This window comes from Nannizzia gypsea, genomic scaffold, assembly GCF_000150975.2.
Source record: "Nannizzia gypsea CBS 118893 supercont1.2 genomic scaffold, whole genome shotgun sequence".
Classification (NCBI taxonomy): domain Eukaryota; kingdom Fungi; phylum Ascomycota; class Eurotiomycetes; order Onygenales; family Arthrodermataceae; genus Nannizzia; species Nannizzia gypsea.
Genome location: NW_003345200.1, coordinates 2,312,338 through 2,339,677, shown reverse-complemented (window position 1 = coordinate 2,339,677; position 27,340 = coordinate 2,312,338). Strand labels below are relative to the sequence as shown.

Here is a 27,340-nt window from a genome sequence, read left to right as displayed (position 1 = left end):
TGTGCCGCCGGAAGGTAGCAGCAGGTTGGAACCCGTAATACGTTGCAGGCCCGGTACCAGGCTATCAGGCTAACTATCATATACATATACTCACACCCACCCCCCCTTCCCCCCTCCCCCCTTCCGCCTCCCTTTTTTTTTTTTTTTTTTTACTTTTTTCTCTTTTCATTTTTTCTATTCTTTTAGCAATTAATGGCTTTTGTTTGCTTATCGCATGCAGAGCCCCGATAACCTAGCAATAAGATCGCTCGAAAGTAATACCTAGTTAAAGCGTATAATCCTCTCCCGGCACGTATTTGACATAGGCCGTCGCACCAGTCCATTCTCTTGTTCTACTATTTCAATAAAGTTGAACTCCCTTTACCGAAGCAGGTATGTTTATAAATAAGCCGCCCCTGCCGCCGGTTCATCCAAATTACCCTCTTGGGAACATGATATTCAAGCAGATATCTGATTATCTAGTGCGACAATGGCGCTCATGGCCCTCACTGTCACATCGCCCACTCTGATTACAGCTGGTGGGCTTTTTATTCTGGTATGTCGGTGTCTATCCGCCCCCTTTTAAGTAAATTTTTTTTTTCGTTCTTTATATACAATAGTTAGTTATACAAAACTGCACGTCATCCGCTTCGGCTAGCTAATTTAGATTGCTCCCCCCGGTGGGGAAAGGGGCTGCCGATGGCTATAGTATACCCTGGGAACAGCGATATATAACCTGTTCTTCCACCCGCTTCGAAAATTCCCAGGACCCAAATATTCAGCGCTGTCCCGACTGCCAGTTACCTGGGCCACTCTCAGTGGACAGCGGGCCCAGTTTCGGTTTAACTTGCACCGCAAATATGGCGACGTTGTGCGGATTGCCAGCGACGAGCTAAGCTTCGCTCACGGACAGGGCTGGAAGGAGATCTATGGTACCAGTGCAAATGCCAGGGGCACCCGCGCAATACGCGGAGTCGAAGAAGAGGGCGGTGCCAACTCAGTCGTTACTGCGAACGGCGAGTGCCATACACGGCAGAAGAGGCTGATAACCATAGTATTCTCGGAAAAGAACTTGAAAGAAAATGAGCCAACGTTTGTCAAGTATACGGACTTGCTTGTGCAGCGCATGGAGGAATCCAAAGGTGCTCCCATGGACATGTCGGACTGGTATAATTTTACGGCCTTGGATGTCGTCGGTGAGCTCCTCTTTGGTGAATCTCTCGGCTTGCTGGAAAATTCCAGATACATTCCCTGGGTCGAATCCGTCCAGCAATTCCTCAAGGCATTCGCAATCATCCTCGTGCTGAACGAGTATCTGCTTTTCCGAGTCATTTGGGGCCTGGTGCCACACTCGGTTTTAAGTCGCCAGCGACAGAAATTCCTCAATTATACGTCGGATAAGCTTGCAAGATACTTGGATCGAAGAAATGCAGAAAAAGGCAGCATAGGCATTATGGGCAAGCTGCTTGATGATGGTATTACACTGCCAGAGCTTCAACAAAATTCCCCAATCTTTGTTTTCGGAGGGAGCGAAACCTCCGCTACACAGCTGCGTTATTTGACATATCTCTTGTTCAAGAACCCCCGTTGCATGGAAAAACTGGTCAAAGATATTCGCACTCGGTTTTCCAGCTCCGATGAAATCAGGTACGATGCTTTGTTGGGAATGAGCTACCTCATGGCTTGTATTGAGGAGTCTCTTCGCATGTACACGCCATGCACAAATGGGTTACCCCGTGTCGTGGCGGAAGGTGGGACGATGATATGTGGTGAAATGATCCCTGCTGGAACTCTGGTATCAGTTGCCGGATATTCCCTACTTCGCTCCCCTAATTACTTCCATTTGCCTGATTCGTATATCCCGGAGCGCTGGCTTCCTGGCGCCGAAAAGCTTGACCCGGGATTTGCGAAGGATGATAAGAATGCTTTCCAGCCATTCGCATACGGAGCACACAATTGTCCTGGTAAAAAGTAATAACCAGAAATCCCCCCCTCCCCCCTCCTCCCCCCCCTCCTCCTTCTCTTCCAAAAAGGGTGCCTTGTACTCAAGTCATTCCCATATATGGGGGAAACATTTGTATTACTCAACTTGCTAACGGGAATGATTCAACCTAGGATGGGTTATTATGAGATTCGCCTCGTGATGACCAAAGTTCTTTGGCATTTTGATCTAGAACTAGTCCACAAAGATGGCGGTGCATTGGATAGCTGGGACCACATTGACAACTACCAAAGTTATGTTAGGGTACCTCTATGGGTCAAAGCAACTCCAGTGAAGCGGGGGAAGACCTAAGTTCTGGTCTAACTTACCAACTGCCAATTTGAGGTATTACGGACTTTTTTCGGTTGGATTGTGATGGACTCGGTGGTGGCGTTTGTTATTGGCAGCCTAAGATACGGACTTGACTTGAGTTTCTGTTAATAAATGACAGATACGGGCAACTTTCTAATAATATTTCATAATGACTTTAACAATAATCACCTTGGGCGTATTGAGGATTCCGGAATAAGTGGGTCATTCTCCCAAATAACATTGCAAATATAGACCCGAACGGTGGGTATATAAAGTGAGAACTCGCTGAAATAAAAAATACCTTGTTTGGCAAGGCGAGAGGGCCGGGCTAGTTACCGGCATTGAATGCATGCAGGTGAATTAATAATAGTGATCATATGAACAAGCCGTCATGCCTTGCAGTAATAATGCGTCGAGGTATAAGGCGAGGGTAAAGAAAAGAAAAGCAAGAAATTCACGTCAGCTAGCGGCAGCGGATGGTATTATTCAAACCAATCGGGGATCACTACCTCCCCGGTGAGGGTAGAAGTATTCGCTTGGCCCCCTTGGGCGACATCCAGCTGGAATTCACGGACCAATTGGTCCCAGTCCGACCAAGAAGGGGAAGCAGATGACAAGATGCTCGTTTCAGGCTGCGTGATCGCCGTCGGATCTGCCCACTGGCCTTCCAAAGCAGTGCCCAATTGTGGTATGACATTAAAGTTATAGTTCTGCTCAAGAACAGCGTTGTCGATGTGCATGTCTGAGTTTAAATGGGAATAGCTGGTTGGTTCACGCAGGTATTGCGGTGGTGAGGATGAGGAGGTCAAGTATGTACTAGAAGGGTCGGTGGATGGAGTCGCTGCACACGAGGCTGGGACATCAAAGTCTTGTTTCCCACGCTGCATAGAAAGTTGGTGAAGTTGCTTTTCGCGGAATTTCACCGCTCGTGCCATCAACTTGCGAATGGCTGGCCAGAGCATCCCATTCTTTGTCTCAGAGTGCATATTCCAAGCCTTGTAGACCGAATTGATTGCTCTCCATGCACGGTCAACCCCAGGGCACAATGGCCGGACGCACAACTCGGACAGGAGGAACGCAACCGCATGCCATTGCATGTGCGTCCTAAAAAGCCAACCCCACTTTGCGGTATTGACATTCGTTTCCAAAAGTCGAGAAAATTCAAGGATTTCCACGGACGTCATCATAAGCCGGTCATGGGTCTCTTTGGCTATGGGTTTGCGTTGGGATTGCTGAACCATTGGTTGGTGTATCATGAGCCATAATTTTGCAATTACTAGCCGGGAAACAGTGGCGCAGACCCAGTGAATAGGAATGGTCATATCACAGTGCCGAACAAATCGTGTCTCAAGATTAGAACCGAGCTTTTCAATTATTTCTTCTCTCTCCGCCATAGAGTAGCGAGAACCAAGTAACCTGCAAGAAGAGTTGGGTGGGATAAAGCTCAGCCTCTTGTTAACAACAGCGATCTCGCACCGAATTAGAAAGAATGAAGTTTCCACGCAACCTTCTCTCTCTTTGGGGAATTCAACAGAATCTTGGGAAATATCGTCATCGTTGATATTCAAGGGCAAGTGAGTGTCATATGAAGATTCATAAATAAATGGATCACAGCCATAGTCTTCAGCTGCCCGAAAATCAAGGATGCAAATATGCCACCATAAACGTCTGCGCATCTCGGTTTCAAAGGGTGGTAGATTGAAATGGGTTCCATCGCGCTGAAGGCCTAGCCCCTGGGCAATACGATAGGCAATTGATATCATTGACCAGACGTAACGAGTATCGTCGTGTTGTCTCACACATAACAAGAACAAAACTAGCCCTTGAAGCAGGGTGAAACTCCTGGAGTGCAGGATTTTTGCTCGACCTAGTGCCTGCTCAACGGCAAAACGATAGCGGCCTAGGACAATATCTCGGGTCTCCCCTAGGCGAGAGAGACATTCGCCAGCACTCATTGACGCAGCGCTTGTGTAGTATATAGTTAGCATCATTACCTCTGTGTTTTTATCCAACAAATCGAGGTTATTAGCACCATGATAAAGCAGAGGCTTTAAGGTAGGAGTATGAAAAATAGGGACCATAGGAGCTATATTTTGAATGTAAGTCTCCCAAAGAATATCCACTTGGTCAGGTGGAGGATGGAAATGACGAAGGCTTTGGGTGAGTGATGAAAACCCGAATAAGAATCCGTCATGATTCACGCCGTACGTTTCATCAAAGGCGGGCTCTTCAACCATACCATCTTCATCATCCGATGAAAGAGGATCAAGTATACTTTTCAAATCGTCCACCTTGGGAGACGTCAGTATTCGTACTTTTAGCAAAATAGGGGAACTGACAGGAAAATAGATATAAGCGTACAGTTTTTCCAAAGCTGCTCCAAAATCGATGGCTAACGTATTGGCTACCTCCATCTTCAACCATTAATTTGCCCATATTTTCTTCAATCTCATTCAAATCAGGGGCTTCGCTTTTGATAGCAACATCCTGTTGCATTACATCCGTGTACTTTTCATCCTTTGTTTGCTCTCCAAAAACGGTGTCCTGATCTAGGGTGGGCTTTTCCAATGGTAATGATGAATTTCCATTTATTGCTTCTGGCCCTCCAAGATTCTTTACAATATTTTCCAATGTTCGTAGGCGTGTGAGCAGCTCTGTATCACGTGGCTTTTTCGGCTTTCTTGCGGCTCTCCCAGGGTTAGGATACACACACTCGATTTTTGCCTTAAAACAGTTGGAGCATGGATGTTGTTTGTTGCAGCGGACCTTTCTGCGGCGACAGGTTACGCAGCTTCTTGGGTTAGGTAACGCCTCTGGGGGTGGGGCTGTTGTAACCACCTGGAGAAGTGCTGGAGAAGTCGAATCACTGGCTGATTCGTTCTTTTGGAGCTGCAAACCTTTCGCTGCAACTCCTGCTTCCGGGGAGATTGGCGCTATTTCTGGTGTATATCTGATCGCAGTCTGCTGCTGTACGACTGGAGGACTTTCTCCAGCAGTCTTCTCCCATGGTTCCGTAGCCTCTGGCTGGGCCATGGTAGTCAGTTGGTGGACCCCACCGGAGTATTGTGACGCTATTGCGGAACCGCCGTCGGCTGCTGCCTCTCCTGATGATGTGGGGGAGTATACCGGGATCGAGCTAACAGTCGTCTTTTCTTGTCGAGTGCTGTTGCTTCCAAGGTTTGGACGTTCCGTTGGCGCGCACAAGCAGTAAAATTAAGCGCCGTGATTCGCGCTTCGCTGGCCGCGGTTGGTCCCGCAACGTCAAAACAACACTCGAAGCTTAATTTATCGTCAACTCAACCTCCCCTCTTATCCTGGCTCTGACTATTTCAAGGCGATGCCGGACTCTTTGCCTTCCTGTGAGAAGGATAATCCAACTGTTGTATTTTGTATCAAGGTAGGCTGGTAGCTAATAAATGCAATGGATAATGTTAACTAACTCGTTAATCAGTTAGCTACTTTGGCTCACTTCATGCATATTCCTCGGTATGAGAAATAAAACAACGGCACCATGCGAACTCCTGAGCACTGCATTACACATGGTTGTGATACTGTCAACGGCTAATGGCAACCACTATATAACTTTAATGCAGTAGGAAAATAACTGATTTGGATATGGCCTACACCTTTGATTTCGGATATACTATCAGTCCGTCACCACTGATTCAGCTCGGCCCATGCTCGTCTTTGGGCCTCCTCCAGATCTGATAGTATAACTACGGCCGTAACAACCTAGCCTTCCCAAGCCGGTTGTACCTTTACCTTGTCTCCCTGCATTGTACAACTTATCTAACAGCACATCGCTGTACCATACTGTGACTTCAAAATCCGAAAACAATCAGCTCTGCAAGTCATTGGTAAGTAGGGCAGGTTATAGAAACCTGAAAACTAAAAAGAAAGGCTAATAGGGTTATCCAATTGGCCTTATTTCACAGTCCAGAATTACTGCACTGCTCATATTTAACAGCCAACAGTTATAGCAAATGGTGCGCAACATTGATGCAGTGTAAGCTCTCAGCACCCGAAACACCCTTGGCACCAATTTTTTTCTGTGATAAGTGCCAGAGCCTGAAGAGCGAATATATGAGAACTCTAGAAGATATTGGGTGCAAGCAATGTGCAAGACTCCGGTTAGACTATGTGTACAGTGTGCCCTTGCCTCTCGGCCGACCAAGAGGGAACAAACGTGGGAGTTCTTCCAGCGACACCGTGCTGCTTGAAGTGTTTAGCTCATCTATAGCTTCCTCTGAAGCGTCATTAGGGCTAGGTAGGCTTTTTGCCTTTATGATTTTTCAAATTCGCTAACATGCCTTTTAGATGGCAATGATACCTGATACCTATTGAGGCCATGGAAGAGAAGAATATCAAGGGACCTATGGGAAGTGACATTCAGCGGCCTTGTCGATAAGGTGCTGATGCCGTTATAGCTCCAGTATTATTATACAGTTCGCTCTCTGAGCCAAGTCTATCGGATATATGGCATGATTACAGGGTGTTATGTTCCTTCCTCTCAATACTACGCGGGCCAGGGCAATTCAAGTCTAAATATGGGCATTTTAGCGAATGACAGGCCTAGCGGCATGGAATCTGCCCAGAAAACTGTAACGGATGGCCTGCGTTAGGAGATATTGGCATCCAGATTATTCAATTCAAAATGTAATCAAGCCCCCTTCGTGTATTAGTTTGCTGGTCGGCTTACTCTTCGTGTATTCCTTATAAAGACATTGGATGCAGTGGTCGCCCACGGCCCGGGAACTTAATGCCATTCGATACACCAGTGTATTGGTTTATACTGGAAAGGTGCGTTGTCCTTGAGACCAGAATTGTTGCTCCGCGGTATGAAAACCCAGTGGGATATTCGTACGAATTTCCGGTTTCACCGTGCGTTTTCGGATACTCCGAAATTCTATTCACAATACCCGCCAACTGCTCCATATGAGCTAGTTAATAGTAACTGTATTCCACCTTGTGAGAATGAAAGGATTAACTGCATGATGCGCGATTCATGTGTTTAAGGTGCTTGTCTCCCAGAACAACCTAGATCTCAGCCATGCTTACAATCCAGTTCATGGGGTTCACCTACTGAATGCCTTACAGCGAATAGGCTGGAAATTCAAGACACCCAGCAGTATGGAGTACCGACAAGGTAGTTAGATTATAGCTTCTGAAAAAAATGAATCAAATGACTGTTCGAGATCAGAGATTTTTTAGTCCCTCAAAATGTAGCTGGACCCTAGCTTAAGGGGTTTCCTTATAAGGGTACCGCTTTGAACCGGTTGACTCCATGGGGTAATAGGGTATTGAGTAAGCACCGTTTCAAGGCTTGCATCTGTAATTAACCCTCCCCCGGGGGTGCCCGTCCCCCATCAGAGCCAAAGACCGACCCGTAGGTTCGGAGCACTAAGTTGTCTAGTTTACCAGCTAGTTAGTTATATGGACCGTTGGCCCCGAAATAACTTGCCGACGCATATTGACCATCCTTGTATAGTGACTCCAGACACTACCCATACATAATCTTAGGTTGAGCTGCTTTGCTCGCATCAAAATTCCGAGATTACTCCCGGTTGCCTAAATGGTTAATATTTATAGCAATCCGCGGCAAAATACGAGCTCGTGAAGATCCACACCCACATTTTTTGAGTCGTTAACAAATGAGACAAGAAAGCCAAAAGAGCTCACGGTTGAGTCCTTCGTAAACTTCTGCTGTCTTCTAGCTGTATGTGGAATTGCATCACACTCCATTGGTTGGTTATCCATAGCGATAGTTATCCGTGTTGCTGGCCTGATGGCAAATCAAAGAACGATCGCGTAGATCTCGCGACGGCCCCAGAACTTAGGTGGTTAATAAGCTGAAGGCTTTGTTTTTGCACACCTTATCACAGAGGAGCTGGAATTATATCGAATTTGAAAGACATTTTTACTTGATTAACTAGTGATCCTGGAAATCGAAGAGAAAAAGTAATCATTTAGGGGCTCCAAACCTCCAGACTCGCGCCGGCCGGTAGACAGGCAGCGCGAAAGGCAATGCCTGGATGGTTTCCGACTGAGAGATTCGATACAGCGGGATGGCGACTCGAAGGTGTTGGCCTTCTCGCCGTGCTTGGGGAGTCGTCCGTGGCTGATCAGGCCCAGCCTCTGACTGCGTCTAAGCTGTCTCTACTGCCACGTTTAATACCAGCACCGCAGGCCTTGCTCCGTGCAACACGGCCAGTGAGGCTTCCAAGCCCTCCAGCAGTGGTCTGCGGCGTGCATTCAGGGACACTGGTAAATGAGTTGAACTATTTCCCCAATATTATTCACCCAATCGCCGACTTGAAGCCGTACCAAGTGGTTGTGTACGAGATCTCTTGGGCCGAGAAACGGACCAAGTATGAGAAATCACAGAGCATCAAGCTGGAACGGCTGATCATGCCCGAAGGTCTACGGTCAAAGAGACCTGTGTCTGTGCCGCCTCCGCACAAGCATGGAAGTAAATATGCGATTAGTCCGAACAAGTGGTCGCCGTTGAGCCTGATCACCATTTCGTCTTTTCTGATGACCGCGTGCGCCTTTGCTTGGGCCCTGCTCATAAGGGACGGGACGGCAGCCGTCGCAATCTTCCTGATGTCGATGGTATCAACGCTGAACGGATTTGCTTTTTACTGGAAACCTCATCTGGCCGTGCGGCCGTCATCTGCAGTTGTGCCACGGGGAGATATCATCATACGGACGCGTGAGGGGGCTTTCATTGTCGTACGATGCACCGAGGAGCTAGCTCGCGAGCTCTATACCGGCACGGAGGAATGCAACTACTCGCTAAGCGAACAGTGGTCAAGAGTTCTAGTTGGTATTGGGACGTTCCTCATTATGTTTTCCGTCGTGCTACTCGGCAATTGTGAGTGGACTATGCAGGCTGTTGTGTCCGCAATCTACATGCTCATGAACGCCATGTACTGGGGATCATCGTTGATGCCTAAGAGTTGGATATGGGATATGTCTCGCTATGATTGGAAAGACGTTACTCCGGACAACGTCAAGAGGGCCCATGAGATTGGAAGCGATGGCGCCCAGCCAAGCTTCACACGGACTCTCTGGTATGCTATCCACGCCACGGAGGAGATCAACTGGGTCGTTGTAAGCGGTGCGGTTCCGCAAACCCAGGCGTGGGAGAACTGGCTTGAGCGTGCATATGCACACCGTACTGATCCAGACTGGGACGCCGTTGGTGAGAAGGATCGGCTGATGGCAGAAGCGCGCCGATCTCAGCTTGTACCGTCTCGTAAGGAGTACGACGGTTAACGGCGTTACGCGTTCTTCGATTTTGATATCAACATTCATGTGTGCCAGGGACCTGTTATTCCGCTGGGTTCTTTTCTTTGCTTTTAATTTTATTTTCTTTATCCCCCTCGTCTTTCTGGGGGTTGGTTTACCACCATTTCATAATGTTTTCTTTTCCTTTGTTTTGCAAATAACCACTCCGATGCATGTTGCCCATAGCGTCTGTGAGACTTTTTTTTCTCATCTCCTTTTACTCTTCGCCATGCAATATGTTTGAATAACTTCAGGGGGGACCGTGCTTCCATCAGCTGCCTTTACTATGGCACTGACTTGAGGTAATTACGGTAAATCTTGAGACGAAGCCCCATGGAAGCCTTTTTGATACGTTAGTCCTTCGAAATGGAGGAACTGGAGATATACCCTGAAAGATCAAGTGATAAGATAGTTCTGATTCATTCATGTCTTTGCCGCCTAGGGATTGGCACTGCATCTAATACAGTGGGATCTAGTCTGAAATCTTCACCTGATACTACCATCTGTGTAAAGGACAAGTCAACCTCAATCACATTTGGAGATGTTTCCTGCTGGTACTCAAGTGCTTTTGGCGCTGTTTCTCTGTAAACCCGGGCAAGAAACCGCATCAACGCCCCTATAGCGTGCCTCTTTGTATCTTCTGAGCTGCCAGTGCAGTTTCTCAGCGCCTCTGCAATTAATCCAGGGGCATAGTACGGTAGGATAGCGGGTTTCATATTCAGACCATCAGCGCCTAACCCATCAACCAAGTCCTTTCTTATGTGTTTTGGTAAGTTGTCAAATGCTTCTGAGAAGTAGGCTGCCAATGATATATCAGCCACTCGCCCCATTGTCATCAGTCGTAGCAAAGCTCGTTCATCCGGTTTGCGAGCCGATAGCGTCCTGAACCCGGTATCCTTAAGAATCCTTGCCCGGCAAGTCAAAACATGATCGTATGCTTGGTTTAGAGAGAAGATCCCACTAATAGCTCCAACTAGGGCGTCGTATACCGCGAGATAGCTTCGAAATACCGGTTCGGCCATCGCACCTGCACTTCGAGAGTCTATATGGCCGGCAGCTCCTGCAATATCCAAAAGAACTTCCATATATTTCAGAAAAAATGCCCTCTCTCTGTCACGCATCGTATATATGCTTTCGAGACTTGCGGGTACATTCTCCCCCTGAGCCAACTGTGCTAGGTTAAAGCTTGAGCCAACTTCAAGCCCCAGCATCAGATCTGACCTCATATCCGATCTAAGCGTGTTGATCGAGGGTATTAGTTGAGCTTTAGCAGCCGCTAAAAGGACTTCGTCATGGTTATCGTATGTCTGGCCAGTGGTCTCCGTCACTGACATTTCAAGGGTATCATTTTTCCCAAGGTCGTTGACCACAATCGCGACGAGAAGAGCGTATATCTCATGTGGGTGCGGAAGGCCCCCAGACAAAATGGCATGCAGTCTCTCAAATGATTCAGGTTGTAGCTTTCGCGTCTGGTTCTGGTGACGGGTGAACGAGTCGTAATCATTAGACCATAGCCACTTCAAGGCGAGCATTGCAACAAGTGTCCGGTTGACTTCTACAAAATCTTCTCCAAATAAGAGCCGCGAAGGAGTAAGGCCATCATCGTCGAGGTTCCCTAGCGTTGTTGTCTTCGAGGATTCCACCGTGGGCTTTGCGTGCTTCAGGCGGCCGAGCTCCCAGTCGAAGGTGGCTCCAAAGAGTTTAATAACGTGGGTATCACTGAGGGTAGCAAAGGTGCCATCTTCAATGCTGGCTAGCAGTGCCATGTCTTTTCCTTTCTGTGCTTCTTCGGGTACCTCTCTCTTTCTTGATATTCCAGCACAGCAAATGGAGTTCATGGCCCTTTGAAAGAAATTGACGTTGAGATGCGGCATCATAGTTAGCTGGTTATGGAACGACCTTCTTCAGCTGGTCGAGGAAGAAGAGGAAGTTATATCTGGTCCATGGTTAGAATGAACAGGCTGCAAGGCGATTCTCACATAGCTCTTCATCGCCCGATATACTTACAAGCCCGTCAAGTTCAGCCTTGAGGCCAGTGATGAACTACGCCGCATAGCAGTAGTTAACTAACTAACTAGCCAGCCAGTCAAGTTCGGTAACTTAACGAAGTATTTAACTGGTTGGCGCCTAGAAATCGGATCGAAGGAGGCTCAGCCACCCGCAGCAGGTCATTCGTTAATGGAGCCAGGCAACATGGATTTCGTGGCTGTTCATAGCATCGCTCTAGTTGGCTATCAAGGAATTATTCAATGCTTCATACATATCTGCACTGTGCGCTGCTGCATTTCCTGTGTATATCGTTATCAATAGGCTGTGCCGATATGCAGTCCCCTGTTGATGCCGGCGGCTGAGCATTTCCTTCCTTCGCTCGCATTTACAAAGTACAGGTAGTATTAAACAGTATATCCATGTGTTAGATCAACACTTTCTACCTGCTTATGTAGTTATAGACCATGCACGTTAAGATGTACTGATTTATTGAGTCCTTCATTAATCCTTATGTGCGTGAAGCTCGTATTCGCCGAGATTAGATTAGATCATGGCTCCCCATCTGCACATTAAAGCCTCGCAAAGGCGTACCGACAATGATCAGGCCACCGTACATTCTTTTGACGGGGAAAAATAATCTGCTGGCCCTGGGATTGTATCTGAAATGGCAGCTCCAAATACCAAACATGCCCTAGTTCTGGGTGCATCGGGCATATCAGGCTGGTCATTCGTCAATCAGCTGCTGCAGGGCTATCCACGAGCCGGCACATGGAGCCGTGTTACAGGAGTGACCAGGAAGCCGATGAGCAGAGAAGAGGTCTCCTACTGGCCTCGGAGTCGTGAATATCCAGCTTTTAGCCTTATATCAGGTTTCGATATACATAATGACCAGGAGCAGATACTGAAGGAAAAATTTCGGAGAGAAGTGATAGATGTACACACTGTGACACATCTTTATTATCTCGGTAGGTCAAAGTCAACTTTTGCGGTAGAATGCACTGACATCTTTCGTTGGACCGCCAGTACAAGATCCTCCATCTAATAATGATAACGATGAACCATTTGCCGCAAGCCTCAAATCCCTCCAGAAAACTGTGGTGGTGATTGGAAGCCTTGCTCCTAAGCTCGAGTTTATTCACCTTCAATATGGGACATTTATATATGGTGTATGCTTCACTGATGAGTTTTACCACGCTGCTCCTCTTGCGGAAACGTTGCCCCCATTGCGAAAGTCACTACTTGATAGGCTTCACTACCCAGTGTGGACGAAATGGATGCACGAATATTCAATGGACAAGTCATGGAAGTGGTGTGAAACAAGGCCTGATGAAGTTATAGGTATGATAACCCGGCTGGCTTGTCCTCCCAAAAGCATCATTTTCCGTCTGAGAAGGAATATGCTGAGAATATTATCATCTTAGGATTTGTTCCAAGGATGAATTCGTATAATGCGGTCTACCCGATCGCCATGTTCTTATCATTGTATAAATTCATCAACGGGAAAGGCGCGGTATGCCCGTTTCCCGGCAGCCTCGGAACATGGAAAGCGTTGTCAAGCGACGCTGGGGCGGAAATGATCGCGAAAGCTTCCATTCACTTGTCCCTGCACCCTGACCCAAGGATCAAAGGGGAAGGGTTCAATGTAGCTTCTTCGCAGACACCGTGGAGCTGGGAGATGAAATGGCCACCTCTTTGCGAATGGTTTGGGCTTATCGCGGGGCCACCAGTGGATAATGAAAAAAGCAAAACGTCATCACCAGGACCGGACGGATATATTCAATCCCATGAGGTAGAATATAAGAGTATGATACAAGAGTATGGTCTAAAGACGTGGAACATTGCTTCCCCATCTATGGACGGTTCGGAGAACTGGGGCTTGACCAAATTAAATTTCGACCGGCACCTCGATCTTCAGAAGTTGAGATCCACGGGCTTTCTGGAAGAGGAGAGTCCACGAGATACATGGGTTAACGTCCTGGAATTGATGAGAGAGGCGAGGATCATCCCGTGATTCAGTAAAAATGGGCGCGGAAAATCACGTTCAGGTGGCTGCAATATAGACGGAACCTTGGATCTTGAGAGGAGACTTGGAGCTGCCTAGGAGAGAGAAGTTATCGGGCGGGCTTAGTAGAACTGTGGGGGGCGCTTCGGCGTGCTTGAGTCTTCAGTAGTATCGGAGTGCTGAAGGTTTTCATTCGATTGTATGGCATCAAGCTTGGACCTCCAATCCAGCTCCTCTTGTTCGATCTCCCTCAGTACTAGCCGCAGAAGTCAGCATAACCATTATTTTGGTCTCAGATAGCCGATTATGACAAAACAACGGTAATATAAGTACCTTCTTCCCATTCATCCTCGGAGGCCTTATTTCCTGTACCAAGGGTTTTCCTCACATCCACGTCCTCGCCGTTTTTGAGCTTATCAATGACCTCGCTTAGTTGGCGAATCTTCGAGTTTGTACTTCGCAAGAAATTCTCGTGGGAGGTTCTAAGTTGAAGCAGATGGATTGCTTGAGACCCAATTAATATGAACATGAGGATGTAGAAAACTGAAGGATGTCGCTCCATGATTCCCACATCTGCGCCATGTTTCGGTCCTTTCTGACTTCCACTCCGTAGAAATTTAGGTATTACCGAATTCCACATCGATGCATCGGCAATTTTGGGTGTCATTTGTCCAGTTGAGATCCATTGGTATTGCTGGTGTGTGAAATGAGATTGGCTAGGGTTTGTTCGAGGAACAATTGCGAGTCGTTTCGATAGGATTGCCGCCCTCAGAGGCGACCTAGACAATATAGTGGCCATCTTGACGGTGCGAACGTGATTTCTGAATCAGAGCCAGGAATCACGGAGAGCAAGGAGAAATAGCTGGTTGATATTTGATGTCCTCGTCCTCCTTTGAATCTTTCACGCTTCGTGTTTCGAAAACCTTGGAGCCTTAAAATATAGTCACGTGTTTATTATATAAGCAAGGCGTTGCCGGGCAACCAAATCTGCTTGATGTTTAAGCCAACAACGAAGCTTCATCCTGGACGGCAAAGAAGACACCAAGGATGAGATGACGATGGGATGCGCGTGCGAGGAACACCAGAGATCCACGGTTTCTGATATCTATACGAGATAATGGGTGGGATATTGCTTCCTACACTGACCGACTCGGTCAAGCTTGACCTCCAGCACCCGTCGAAATGCTCGAGCACAACCGTGACCACTTTGCGACAGCTGCTTATAGGTGCTGTGAACGATGAACTGCCAAAGGAAGCGAAACCATCGAAACGAGCGACGACAAGCAAGCCGCCTTCAAAATCTACGCGACCCGTCAAGGCGCGAGGTGCTACGAAGAATATTGCTCCTCTAGATCCAGCGAACGACGACAAGCTGCCGGTATTGTCAAAACACGAGAAGCTTGTTCTTGCGACCGAAGTGTTCAATATCGCATCAAAGCTGCTCTCCGAACATATCAAGAAAACTTCAGGCTCACGCAATGCTAGGACAGCTGGAGAAAATGGAAGTCAACGAGTCAGGACCACCAGCCCAACGAAAATGCCGTTGCAGCCAACATCGTCTAACCCAAAGGTGCAGCAGGCGGACAACCTGAAGGGAACTACCGAGGATTATACTAAATCCAATGGGAAAGGTCGAATTAGTCTAATTGCGGAATGTGCCATGCTATCACTGGAGGCTCTCTGCGATATTCGAGTTTCCGAAGACAGCTTCGACCCTAACAACCTTCACCTCGGCCAGGGAATAAATATACTAGTTGGGAAGCTGTTGATCCTTGGACTTCATGGATTGGCCATAAAGGGACTCTGGATGCTGAAATCTGCTATTCAGGCTGCCATCGAAGCGGAGCGGACAAAAAGAACCAATGGGCTGCAGAAAAGGTATATGGATTTGCAGAACTCTTCGCTGGAATCGCTTCTGGAATTTCGGGCCCTGCCTGAAAACGGACCACTTTTACAGCTTTTGATGTCCTTTCAATCCTATGCTCTTAAAGTTCTTATAACCGAAGGGAACCTCAGCACGAGTCATAAAGCTTTTCAGCAACTTCGTCTAGGGAACCCATGTAGCCCTAGCAATACCATTCTAGCGGCAAATAAAATCGGAAGCATTACTGACGATAAGGCAGCCCAACAACTCCAATCTCATTCGCAAAATATTCTAACTTTCTCAATCATACTCTCTCCTGCCGAGGAAAAGCAAGCTCCCGGTGCCCGCGCAGAAAACCCAACAATCCCCTTGCTGTTGCAGTTCCTGGCATTGGAAATCCGCTCCATTTGGTGGAAATTATCCGGCCATAAATGCGATCTAACTAAAGAACTTTGGGGTCCCCTTTCTCGATTCATTTCAACTTATGTTCGACGGTGCCCTAATTCACAAAAGCATGAGTTTGATGCCATTCAGGATGCATTTAAACAGTTGAACGCGCGGCTGGAGTCATACAAGTACCTGGTAAATGGCGAACACAAATCTTCGTCAATGGCTACAGTTGCAAAAACACTTGGCCAAATAGCTTACAGCGCTGGGCGGCTAGAAATCGCAGCTGAACTTTGTGAGGTTTCTTCTACGTCGCTCACGGATACACGACCATTGCAACGCGCAATATGCCAGTGTAGAAGAGCTTTGCTAAAGGTTGAATCGGCAAAGGCACGGTCTACTTCAGAGTCTGAAATTTTCGAGGCTGTCAATAAAGCTGCAACGGATTTGACTGCGTCCATGAAGGGTAACCAGACTGAACTGGACGAGCTACTCATGGAAAGTGCTCTACTTAAAAAAGCGGTTATGAAATATATATCTCAGACGGAATCCGCGCCCAGAATATTGGAGGCCCCAACTGCAACCTATGATTCGGCGCTAGGTTATTTGATGAGCTTTCTCAGGTTTCTTATACGATACCTAGCACCGGCAGCCCACGCTTACCAACAAGATGATGTGGATGCAGTGACTCGGTATCTACAAAGATCTAGCAATATTGTTCTAGCGGCGATAGATTCAGTTATTGCTCTTGGGAAACTTTCATTAGGCGGATCTTCGCTGGCATGGACCAAAGTTGAGGCTCTCCTCCCCGTCTGTGTCTCCCTCAGTCAGTTAATACAGAAACTTGGGCCGTTTTGTGAACTAGAGAGCTGCCCATCTAGCGATGCATCAGTGCGACTACTGAGAATATCAAATTTATATTGGGCAACTTATATGCAGTATAAAGACCTTGCTAAGGACCCTGCTGAGCTGCTTTTACCCGTGGAACAGGCTACTAGTATCCTGGGACATTCCGCTCTTAAGGAACAAACATCGGGGCTACTCGCCATTAAATTTGAGAGGCAGGCAGCCTTGTATTCGGATATCGGCCTGTCAAAAAAATCGTCCAAGGCGTATATATCAGCATTTCACGCCCATTTTGAGGCTGGGGTGTTAGAAAATGCCTGCCAATTGTCCTCTAAGGAACACCCGCGTCATATCTGGAAAGACCCTAAGGGACCTGCATATGCACTCGGCCGGGCTTTAAATTGCTACGTTAAGGAGCAAATCAAACATGGTTCACGGACAAACCCAGTCATATATGACGTTGAAGACCTCGAATCATGCCAACGGGCAACTCTGCTTGAGCAACAGCTGAGCATTCTCATGGGATTGTATAGCCTCACAACGTCGACTCTAGTGACTGAATCCCTTCCATCGCTACTATCCACAATCCTCACTTTATTGCCCTTGGATACTTACCCAATCCGCCGGACAAGGATTATACATCAAACCCTGCAGTTCCTACTAGAAAATAATGCGGATTGTAGCAAGGAGTTCTCCGAATTTCTTCTTACCGAAGCAGCCCAGTGCTTATCTTCTTCCATTTTACCGTCTAAAGATAAAGACTTAGTTCTGTTTCGGGATGATCTTCAGGCGTCATTGATGGTTACCGTGGCATTCTATTCGGGTGCAACGCCTCTAAATGTTTTTGAGAACGCCATTCAGACCTGGGTTGTTGTTATCCAAGGCTGCGAGTCGTGGGAGGCTGTTCAGAGCCGGATCGGGGACCCCCTCTCTTTAATCCATCATTTACGAGGTCTATCAGATTATCTCGAAGTCAGAGGGCTGTGGAAATTGAGGCTATCCGCCCTTGCTACTATCAGTCAACTTCTTATGTTGCAAGATAGACCCGACTTCTCAATGATGGTTGCTTGTTATTCATCCATGGCACTCCAGTATTGTCGGCTAGGGTATTCAGAAAAGGCCCACCATCTGCTTACAAGAGCTAAGGCGGTTATTGAAGAACATACAATATCTCCTCATGTCCTACTTTCCTGGCATCTGAGCTCTGCAGAATATAGTCTAGAGAGAGGGGAGCATTCAAAGAGGTATGGATAGCAATACACCATCATATTCACAGATTTAATCACTAACGATCACGTAGCATGGAACGCATATTCCAAGTTCAACCAGTATTTGACAGCATTTCAGGCGACCTTTCAAAGGAAAGTTTCCAAACGAGGGCTGTGGTTGAGCGGCTGGCAACGGACGCTGCGACTATATTATCTCGGTCTTTCTACGGCGATGGATATCCCAATGAAGCAGCTTACTATGCAAAGCGTGCTGTCAAGCTCAGTAGCCGATTATGGGCTAGGTTAGAGAAATATGTGGAAGCAAAGTCCGGCAAGCAGTGTAAGGATAAGGTTTCTGACCCTGACTCCTTAGCAGATGGTATAGCAACTCTCAACATTGATACGAATGGCAGCAAACCATCAAAATGTCACTTCGAGGGCTCAATTTACTGGCCGTATTTGTCTTCTCACGTTTCAGCGCTACTTCAGCTATCAAGGATATCAGATCATAATGGAATCTTCCAGGATGCAGTCTACCATGGAGAACAAGCAATAGCGGTTTGTGATGCTATTGATGCTCAAGCGCTATCCTCCCTCATTAAGGCAGAGCTGGGTGATCGTTTTATTCGAGGGGGTCGTACACACAAAGGAGTTGAACTCCTTGAGAAAGTACAACATCTCGCTCAAGAAGGATGCAATTCCCTCCAGTCAATTTCAGTCAATATGCATTTAGCATCCCTCCATGTCCATCGAGAGGAAGCTGAATGCGCTTATCGCGTTGTTTCTGATTCCATTAACGCTCTTCTGGGCTTTACCAATGACAATGCTGTGGATTCTCTAGACCCCTTTATAGATCCCATGAAGGGCATAGTTGAAGAAACGAGGAATATGGTTATTTCTTCCCCCAAAAAATCGACCACTCGTTCTACTACCCGCGCTACGCGCTCTCAAAGTGTTAGAAAACCACGCCAAACAAAAGCAGCCGCCCGGTCAAAAACGCCAATTCCTACCGAATCGGAAACTATAAAAAATCAAACCTTCGCTACACGACTTCAAAGCAGCCTCCTCAGGAAACAAGCCATGCTTTTACTTGCATCTCAACAGTTTGAGCAAGTTATAGATTTACTTGACCAAGCCGATAAGATCCTTAGCACAGAAACGGCAATCTCCAGCCATAACCTATGTAGGGTCCACTATATGCTGGGGATAGCGGTGGAGCAGCTCTCGGGGCATTCCATTTACTGTGTTCTCCCGGAGTCGACTATTTCAGTTCCATCGCTACATCCGGGGGGCCAAGGCTTGAAAGAAAGCTCACGATCAAAGCCACGGGCGGGAAAGAAAGCGAAGTCTGGCACTAATTCCGGATGCGACTTTTCGGAAACCCTGTCCACCGCTAGCAAAGTTCTTGCAGACATCTCTTTGCCAATATCTAGACATGGATCTAGTAAGGAGGGTCATGAAACTTCTTATCTTCGAAGTCGAACGTCAATGCTAGCCTTTGCAACGTCGGCAGCACGAAATTCTGATGTAGATCCATGCCTCATTGCCCATTCTATTGGTATGTTGTCCTGCACATAAACTCGAGTTTCGTTGTACTAATGTGGGTTTAGAGATGGGACGTAATTCTGCATTTTCGCGCGATCGCCTGTCAATTGTGTCCGACAAGGAGCTATCTAATCAGATGAGCCGTCTAGATTGGCCCACCCTACCATCGGCTAACTTGGATGTAGTGCCTTCGGAGGAGGGTCAGTTCATGGGAAAATACATTAATATCCTCCCAGAGGAATGGGATGTCATATCGATGACTCTTTGTCCCAGTCAAGATGAATTTATTATATCCAAACTGCGGTCTGGCCAATGTCCGCTGATTTTGCGTCTACCGCTCAAAAGAGGTGGTGAGGATGACATGGACGATAATACGTTTAGTTTCCAGGAGGGAAAAGCAGAACTTTTAGAAATCGTTCGCCTTGCCAATGCAAGCGCTCATAATACGGGCACAGCACTTGGTAAGAAGGAAAAGAAAGCGTGGTGGGAAACCCGAGAGGATCTTGACAAACAGCTACAAGATCTTTTGCAAAACATTGAGACTATATGGTTTGGAGGATTCCGTGGCATATTTTCCCAGGCTCCTAGGAATGATCTGCTTCTGGGGAAATTTATAGCTTCCTTCGGCAAAATCCTTGACAAGCACCTTCCGTCAAGAAAGGAGAAAAGAGGGAAATCCAAGGCTAAATACCCAGCCTTTGATCCCTGGGTGATGGAGCTTTTTGTCAATATCGGCAGACTTGACGATGAGATGAATCCAGAAGATGCTGTTATGGATCTGTTATATTACATTGTTGATATTCTTCAGTTCCATGGCGAGACAAACGCTTATGAAGAAATAGATTTTGACATGATGGTGGTGGAAACGCTAGATTTGCTGCACCGGTACGCGGATGGTTGCAAGTGGGAGCAAACACCAACACCATCCCGACACACGATTTTGATTCTTGACAAGTCACTCCATGCATTTCCCTGGGAATCTATGGAATGCCTGAGAAATTGCTCTGTCTCGCGCATGCCTTCACTCGACAGCGTGCGAGATCAGATACTACGACTTACACCCCAAGAGAGGCATGAAGGTGGCCAATTCGGGTTCTATGCTAGTCGAAATAGCGGCACTTATCTACTGAATCCAGCCGGTGATCTCAAATCCACGGAAGCTCTCTTCAAGGAATCACTTTCTGCATTGGAGGGTTGGGCCGGCCGAGTAAAGACGGCGCCAACGGAAGAGGAGTTTGAGGCATCATTGCAAACTAAGGACATCCTGCTATACTTCGGACATGGCAGTGGTGCTCAGTATATCCGTGGCCGTACAATTCGAAGGCTAGATAAGTGTTCTGTGACCTTCCTTATGGGATGCAGCAGTGGTGCGATGACGGAGGCTGGTGACTTCGAGCCATACGGAACCCCATGGAATTATATGCACGCTGGAACGCCGGCTTTGGTGGCAACTCTCTGGGACGTGACTGATAAGGACATTGATCGGTTCACTGCCTCTGTGTTTGAGCAGTGGGGCCTTTTTCCAACCCCGACCCTGACTTCGAAAAAGCCCATTCCACCTCCCTCAGGTATTAAATACACCGGTCAAGTGGGCCTGGACACAGCTGTAGCTGGCTCCCGAGATACTTGTATTCTCAAATACTTGAATGGAGCAGCGCCGGTTGTGTATGGAGTTCCAGTGTTTTTGAAATAAGCGATGTATTTTGCTGCCCTTTCCTTTTTACTTACGTTTATGATAATGCTCTCATGCTTTTAGAATATACCCATGGTTTTGACATAGCAGACGCTGGAAGAGCTTTGCATTGGAGCAATTGGAAGGCTTATTAGTCGTGTACATATATATATAAGCTATCAAGTGTATTTCATTCTATATCAACTTGATTCTCCATTTGTATTTGGTTAACTATCAACTTCAAGACGAATGACACTTTGTGGTGCGGGGGAGAATCGGGAAAGGAAGCCCCGCACTGACCACCGAGCTGCCAACTTTATATTCACCTTTGAACTACAAACACCAAAGCAACAACGTATCAACCATACCGGAAGAAGAGCGACAGGTTTGGAAACTGTGACGAATTGATCTACCAACAGCATGGCAGTCACAACTAAAGCCACCATCTCCTCATTTGGGGGGAAATTATTGAAGCTCTCTCATAATGCCACCTCTACCAAATGTGAAATGGCGTTCAACGTTTATCTCCCGCCACAAGCATTGTCGGACTCTGGATATAAGGCTCCAGTTCTATTCTTCCTATCAGGACTGACTTGCACACCGGATAACTGCTCGGAGAAAGGATTTCTTCAAAATGCAGCTAGTTTAAAGGGAATTGCTATTGTATATCCCGATACCAGCCCTCGTACGACCCTCGAAGATCCCGCATACATGGTTTTTGGTAACTAGTTGGCTAACTTTGAGCTATCATAGGCGGCTTGGGTATTACTGGTGAAGATGATGCATATGACTTTGGTACCGGAGCAGGATTTTACGTTGATGCCACCAAAGCTCCATATGATCAGGGATATAAAATGTATACCTATGTTACGGAAGAACTTCCCAAAGTCGCCTTTACCGAGTTTCCACAGCTAGACTCCAGTCGAGTCAGCATTACCGGCCATAGCATGGGGGGACATGGTGCCCTGACTCTTGTATGGATTTCAGCTTCTAGCCCCTTTCCAACACATCCTTTACTACATGATCTAACTGATCTGGTTATAGTTTTTAAAAAATGCTGGGAAATATAAATCAGTCTCAGCTTTTGCACCAATCGCAAACCCCATCAACTGTCCATGGGGTCAAAAGGCTTTTGAGGGCTATTTCGGCAGTGACAAGAACAAGTGGAATGAGCATGACGCCACGGAACTAGTCAAAAAATGGAAGGGCCCTCTCAGTATCTTGATTGACGTGGTATGTAGTCTCCCTGTCGCCATTGGTAGTTATCATTTTATATATATTTTTGTGCGAGTACAGTATTATGAAAATATAGCAACACCAAGCTAATAAATCTCACAATTCTAGGGCACTGGTGATAATTTCTATAACCAAAAGCAGCTTCTACCAGAGAATTTCCTTGCTGCTGCAAAGGAAGCTGGTGTGGACTCCGAGATATACCTACGTTTCCAACCTGATTATGACCATAGTTACTACACTATAGCCACGTTTGCCGCGGACCATGTGAACTTTGCTGCTCAGTATCTATTTGCTTGAGATGCAGTCTGCACGTATCCCATGGTTATTTGAAGGTTTCTTAGTCTCGTAATGGCACGATCAAGTTAGTGACTTGTGGGGTTTCTTGTTACATGGCTAGTTGAAATGGATACCTATCGCAATGCCTAGTATTCTATTCTATTGTAAATTTTCTTTCAATTGACTTGATATTTAAGCTAACCTCATCGATTGTTAACTTGCATTGCCAAGCTCTCCATCCTTTGTCCTTCCTAGCTACATCCAATCGCAAGTTGAATGGAACGACGGTCGTGTAGCAGACAAGAAGGTTCTCAAAGTGAAGCGAGAAAATAACAGGATCAAAGGCTGGCGAATCAGCAAAAACATCAAAACATGGCTTTAAGTTGGTCAAAAAGCGAATATGCCTCGTAAATCGCTTGTTTGATTAAACAGGGTCTTGGGGGAATTCCCAAATCGGGGAGAGGGATAACTGGTTAAAAGTTATAGTGGCGAAGAAATGGCAGGATATATGGAGGTTAGCAAGGTGAACTGTAGTTGCAACAAAGTATATGATCCAGGACACTCCGTATGCTAATAGCTTAGCGAAGAGCAAATGTAACTTTTTTCTTATTTTTGATGATAAGAGGCCGCTTCCACCAATAATCGTTCGAGCAAATGCGATAGATGAGATGATAAATGGAGCAGATGGAACATGGAAGATATCGCTAGTATCATGCGCTTAACCGTTGTATAAATGCCTATTTTGTTTCCCGATTAGCCACGGTTATGGGAAGAATGTTGGGGAGGGGTTATTAGCTTACCTGGAAAAACTGCCGAAAAGCCTTTACATCTAGCTGCTCTAAAGATGATACATATTCATTGATCAGGTCTTCTCCCATCCCCATTCCTGGTAATTCAGACGTTCGGAGCCATTGAAGGTACTCAGGGCCAGTTTTTGAGTAGATCACCTTTTGCATCGCTGCTGCTTCTCCAAGGACCTGCTTTGCCTGGGCATCTTTGGAATTAAACGAGGAATTCATTGGTAATGCCCAGCATAGAGGAGAGAAGCGGGTTATCATGAACTGGGCGAACCCAGGCAGGGCGGTTTCTTGTTGGGTAGTGTTGGTGCCATTCACCGGAGCCACGATATCTGGACCTCCCCAAAGGCTAGACATCCTAGCGAGAACAAGGAATGCCATTTTTGCTGTTGGGAAATCATCTGCATCTTTCGCGAAGTGCTCAATGGTTGAAATGACGGTTTCAAAGATGGATTGGTTCGCTAAGCGGATGTTAGTTGGGAGCATGTTGACTGAAGATTAAAAGGAGAAGACTTACAGCTACTGATGATCACGGAGCCAAGGTCATTATTCAGTATCATGAGCAAAAAGTTAAGATATTCACGTTTTAGCTCGGCTAGCTGAATCTCATCGTCTGTGCCTGTTATTGGCTCGGCAATACCAGAAAATACTCTCTGAAGAAAAGGTGTCCATAAAGTGTCGAGAATGGAGTAAATCTCCGACTTAAAACCGAAGATAACTTGATCCAAAAGCCGAAGGAATAGTGCCATTTCATCCTTTGAGGAAGTAGCGGTAAGTAGACCATCGATCCATCTAGGTAGTTGTGGTAGATTTCTCGATCCTCTAACGCCGATGAGTCGGGAAAATGCAAATCTAGCTGCAGTTCTGATAGTGAAAGAACTCTTTAAAGACTCAAGAGCAACTAGTGTTGCCTCTGATACTTGTCCAAATGCTTCTGATACTTCCGGAGGGGGTGGTGCTTGGGGGGACGTTGATCCTGGCGTCCAGTCAGAATAACCTTTGGCAAGGGTACCAAGTGCCATGATATCATGGTGAATCTGCAGAATGGCACGTTCATCGTTTGCTTGTGCAGCTTGTAGATTCTTTTCCATGTCCATGAAGATGGGGTTCATGATTGATTGTGCAAAGTACACTTGCTTTTCAACCGATGACGCTGTTGAACAGATAGTTCCAATGGCCTCGAAAAGGTACAATTGACTAGTAAAAACTGTGTCTCGGGACCCCCCAATATCCTCAGAGGACAGGTCATCACCATCAGAGTTATCGCCAGGCACTTCGGCGTTAATGGTGAGAAGGTCACTAAGAGCTTCGACGACGGTTTGCGCAACATTCCCCACAAAAGCCCGAAGATGCTTTACGAGACGGTGAAATAGATACCACGACCTGGTCCTCACCTTTAGCATCTGATGATGGGCAAGGCGAAGGAACCCTTCTAAAACACCCAGAAGGAGATGGGAATGATGTTCAAAGAATGCGCTATAACGCACGCATATTTCCATGTACTGCAGCTGAGTGGCCGGATGGTTGAACGAGCGGACATCTATAGTTTATCGTCAGCGACAATCCAGCAAAGGTTGACTATAACAATGGAAAAGATGCACTTACCGGACTCGACCATGACCAGCATCATTTCTATCAGGCGTTCCGCGGCAGGATTGTTGGGCTTATGCTTATTGTAGAGTCCTCCGGCCTTTGTTGCAAGGTCGCCGAAGAGGAACATCTCATGTAGAGCTAGGTCAAGGTCACGCCAGTCTAGTTGTGCCCCCGGCTGTCTTAAACTAGAGAATGTCGAGCGAACGACGTCAGTGACGGCTTCGATAAAGAGCTGCTCGTTTGTTGATGCGATTATCTGCTGTAGAACGTTGAGTCTCCGTCGTAGTTCCTGGAACTCTGCTTCATCTGTCTGGTCATCTTCGCTTCCCCAGCTTGAAGTCTCGTCGTATCTCATTTTTTGAATGATAGCCTTGAGAATTGGTAGCAACATGTGATTCTGCTGAGATGCCAATTCAGGGTTCTTCTTTGCAACCTTTCGGAAGTAAGTGAGCATGTCATTCACACAAGGAACGATTGTCGAGCATATCTCATCATATTCGTCGGAGAAGTAACGCAAGACATGGGGGAGGAAGGCCTGTAGCAACGCTTCGGCCTTCTCCTTAGTTGCAACATCAATACCGTCGGATTCCAGGGCTTTGACAATATCCAGTGCTGTGATATTTACAAGCTTTGCAACCGTCTCAGCTAAATCGGTGTCATATTTTGATGTAAACCGGTACTCGTGCAGAGGCGGGCTGGTGGAGAGTTGAGAGACGATGCTCTCGAGGTTCAAAAAAACGATCATGTCCACTTTATCAGACGGCTTCATTTTCTTTCCAACAATCTCCGTAAAGACGTCAATGGCAGCATCCCGGACTCTTTCCCCTCCATTACTTAGGTTTACGTCCTTAGCCTTTGCGAGCTGGTGGAATAGAAGATCAAGCATGCCCTGGTTGACGACCAGGGAAATATTGATCCAACTTACCCAGCTCCCGATTGCCTTGAGCACCATGGCCGTGATGACATTGTCCTGATCCTGCCACTGCCCTAGAATCTCCAGCCACGAGTTGACCAGTTTCTGCACATCTCTCTCCCTAATAAGGTCCTTCAGTGTATTTGCCCTGTCCTGCTCGGCCCGCGAACGTGAGAGTAGGACATCACCTATCTCGTCATGTATGGAATTGATAACACGGAGAAAGAAGACGGTCCCCAAACCGTTGTCTCGGGCTGGATTCTCAGGCGACTTGTAGGTCAGGCGCAGGATATCATCGAAGAATGTGTCCCATCCGTTGGCATAGAGGGCAGAGAAGAGACAGGTAATCGTCTGGGCAAGCTTGTTCTGGATATTCGCCTGGTCTGGCTCGTTCGTAGCTCCGGCCCCATACATCTCCTGCAAGTAGGACATGAGACTGTCCTTGATGAACCCAAGCCCTTGCAAATCCACCTGGGCAGACTGCGTGGCGCTGGTGACAATCTCCAGGGCCACATGCCGTACTATCTCCGAATGACGGGGCAACTTTGTAAAGATCGAGAGACACGGCTGCCATCCCGACGGGTCTGAGCGAAGCTGGCTGATGTATTCGAAAGCCTGCGCCTTGAGGGCCTGGTCTGAAGCTGGGTTCCCGGCGATTTCTATGGCATTCGCGACCTAGTAGTCAACACCACCGTCAGCACCTTTGCGCAGTAGCCAGACAACCAGCACCGCCGCCGCCAACAGCAGCAGACGAGCATCCCCGCGGAAAGAAAGAGCAAAAGACGAGCAAACGAGAACCGACGGCTTACCTGCTCCTCCATGATGGCTGCTCCCAGCGAGGCCCGCGGGCTCTCTCGTGCTCCGTTTTCCGCTGGCGGTCAAAAGTGTCCCTCTTATCTGACTCGCTTCCCACGTATTTAACTAGCAGGTAATTTCACTCAAGTCACCCAACTGTGCAGAGCTGTAAAGGTCGTAAAAGGATCCGGCTGTTCATCTCATAGATATCCGTCTGCAAAATCTGTCCTCCTGCTCGTCTCGGGCTGCTCCTTCACGTCAAGTTGCTTTGCAAGAGGTGGACAAAAGGTTTCGGCGGGCGTTAAATATTAGTCTGGGTGAGTTTGTGGTGAGTTTTTGGTGGTGCCGCCGCGGGACCCAAGAAAGACGATTAACTATGACACAACACCGCACACACAGAATATCTAGCCTGGTTATACATAGTAAGAAAACGCCGTCTTGGTGGAGACGAGGGAGGAAAAAGAAAAGTAGCGGCAGGAGGACGATGGTCAGGCTGTGACAGCAGCTGTTGGCCCAGCGATGGGTGTGGTTTAACTACGGCAAAGCTCTGACTACGAGGAAGACCGAGTTTGATATCGGGATTTTAGCATTTTGATAGTTATACCAGCACTCAAAGAAGGTATTGATAGATAGCTAAGTTGGCTATAGTAGTAAA

At 47.1% G+C, this 27,340-nt stretch overlaps 10 protein-coding genes across 10 annotated transcripts; 6 read left to right on the top strand and 4 right to left on the bottom strand.

Moving 5' to 3' along the window:
- Positions 1-469: 469 nt before the first annotated feature.
- On the top strand, positions 470-2,272 carry MGYG_02901 (hypothetical protein; the record flags this gene model as incomplete). The annotated part of the gene is made up of 3 exons (XM_003175324.1): positions 470-535; positions 689-1,950; positions 2,095-2,272. 3 exons carry the CDS (start codon positions 470-472, stop codon positions 2,270-2,272), a joined length of 1,506 nt encoding a protein of 501 aa, XP_003175372.1.
- A 482-nt stretch (positions 2,273-2,754) lies between these two features.
- On the bottom strand, positions 2,755-5,305 carry MGYG_02900 (fungal specific transcription factor domain-containing protein; the record flags this gene model as incomplete). The annotated part of the gene is made up of 2 exons (XM_003175323.1): positions 2,755-4,563; positions 4,634-5,305. The coding sequence occupies 2 exons, from the start codon at positions 5,303-5,305 to the stop codon at positions 2,755-2,757; spliced, it is 2,481 nt and encodes an 826-aa protein (XP_003175371.1).
- Positions 5,306-5,609: 304 nt separating this feature from the next.
- MGYG_02899 (hypothetical protein) lies at positions 5,610-6,894 on the top strand (the record flags this gene model as incomplete). The annotated part of the gene is made up of 5 exons (XM_003175322.1): positions 5,610-5,669; positions 5,724-5,758; positions 6,069-6,129; positions 6,332-6,539; positions 6,719-6,894. The coding sequence occupies 5 exons, from the start codon at positions 5,610-5,612 to the stop codon at positions 6,892-6,894; spliced, it is 540 nt and encodes a 179-aa protein (XP_003175370.1).
- A 1,402-nt stretch (positions 6,895-8,296) lies between these two features.
- On the top strand, positions 8,297-9,550 carry MGYG_02898 (hypothetical protein; the record flags this gene model as incomplete). Its single annotated transcript, XM_003175321.1, has 1 exon — positions 8,297-9,550. One exon carries the CDS (start codon positions 8,297-8,299, stop codon positions 9,548-9,550), a length of 1,254 nt encoding a protein of 417 aa, XP_003175369.1.
- A 431-nt stretch (positions 9,551-9,981) lies between these two features.
- On the bottom strand, positions 9,982-11,400 carry MGYG_02897 (hypothetical protein; the record flags this gene model as incomplete). The annotated part of the gene is made up of 1 exon (XM_003175320.1): positions 9,982-11,400. One exon carries the CDS (start codon positions 11,398-11,400, stop codon positions 9,982-9,984), a length of 1,419 nt encoding a protein of 472 aa, XP_003175368.1.
- An 815-nt stretch (positions 11,401-12,215) lies between these two features.
- MGYG_02896 (SirQ protein) lies at positions 12,216-13,562 on the top strand (the record flags this gene model as incomplete). Its single annotated transcript, XM_003175319.1, has 3 exons — positions 12,216-12,516; positions 12,575-12,889; positions 12,973-13,562. 3 exons carry the CDS (start codon positions 12,216-12,218, stop codon positions 13,560-13,562), a joined length of 1,206 nt encoding a protein of 401 aa, XP_003175367.1.
- Positions 13,563-13,675: 113 nt separating this feature from the next.
- MGYG_02895 (hypothetical protein) lies at positions 13,676-14,352 on the bottom strand (the record flags this gene model as incomplete). Its single annotated transcript, XM_003175318.1, has 2 exons — positions 13,676-13,809; positions 13,887-14,352. 2 exons carry the CDS (start codon positions 14,350-14,352, stop codon positions 13,676-13,678), a joined length of 600 nt encoding a protein of 199 aa, XP_003175366.1.
- A 318-nt stretch (positions 14,353-14,670) lies between these two features.
- On the top strand, positions 14,671-21,096 carry MGYG_02894 (separin; the record flags this gene model as incomplete). The annotated part of the gene is made up of 3 exons (XM_003175317.1): positions 14,671-17,894; positions 17,951-19,416; positions 19,469-21,096. The coding sequence occupies 3 exons, from the start codon at positions 14,671-14,673 to the stop codon at positions 21,094-21,096; spliced, it is 6,318 nt and encodes a 2,105-aa protein (XP_003175365.1).
- Positions 21,097-21,495: 399 nt separating this feature from the next.
- MGYG_02893 (S-formylglutathione hydrolase) lies at positions 21,496-22,608 on the top strand (the record flags this gene model as incomplete). The annotated part of the gene is made up of 4 exons (XM_003175316.1): positions 21,496-21,760; positions 21,829-22,049; positions 22,120-22,308; positions 22,420-22,608. 4 exons carry the CDS (start codon positions 21,496-21,498, stop codon positions 22,606-22,608), a joined length of 864 nt encoding a protein of 287 aa, XP_003175364.1.
- A 689-nt stretch (positions 22,609-23,297) lies between these two features.
- MGYG_02892 (exportin-T) lies at positions 23,298-26,711 on the bottom strand (the record flags this gene model as incomplete). Its single annotated transcript, XM_003175315.1, has 5 exons — positions 23,298-23,324; positions 23,388-23,845; positions 23,902-24,924; positions 24,990-26,565; positions 26,700-26,711. 5 exons carry the CDS (start codon positions 26,709-26,711, stop codon positions 23,298-23,300), a joined length of 3,096 nt encoding a protein of 1,031 aa, XP_003175363.1.
- Between the last annotated feature and the right edge of the window lie 629 nt (positions 26,712-27,340).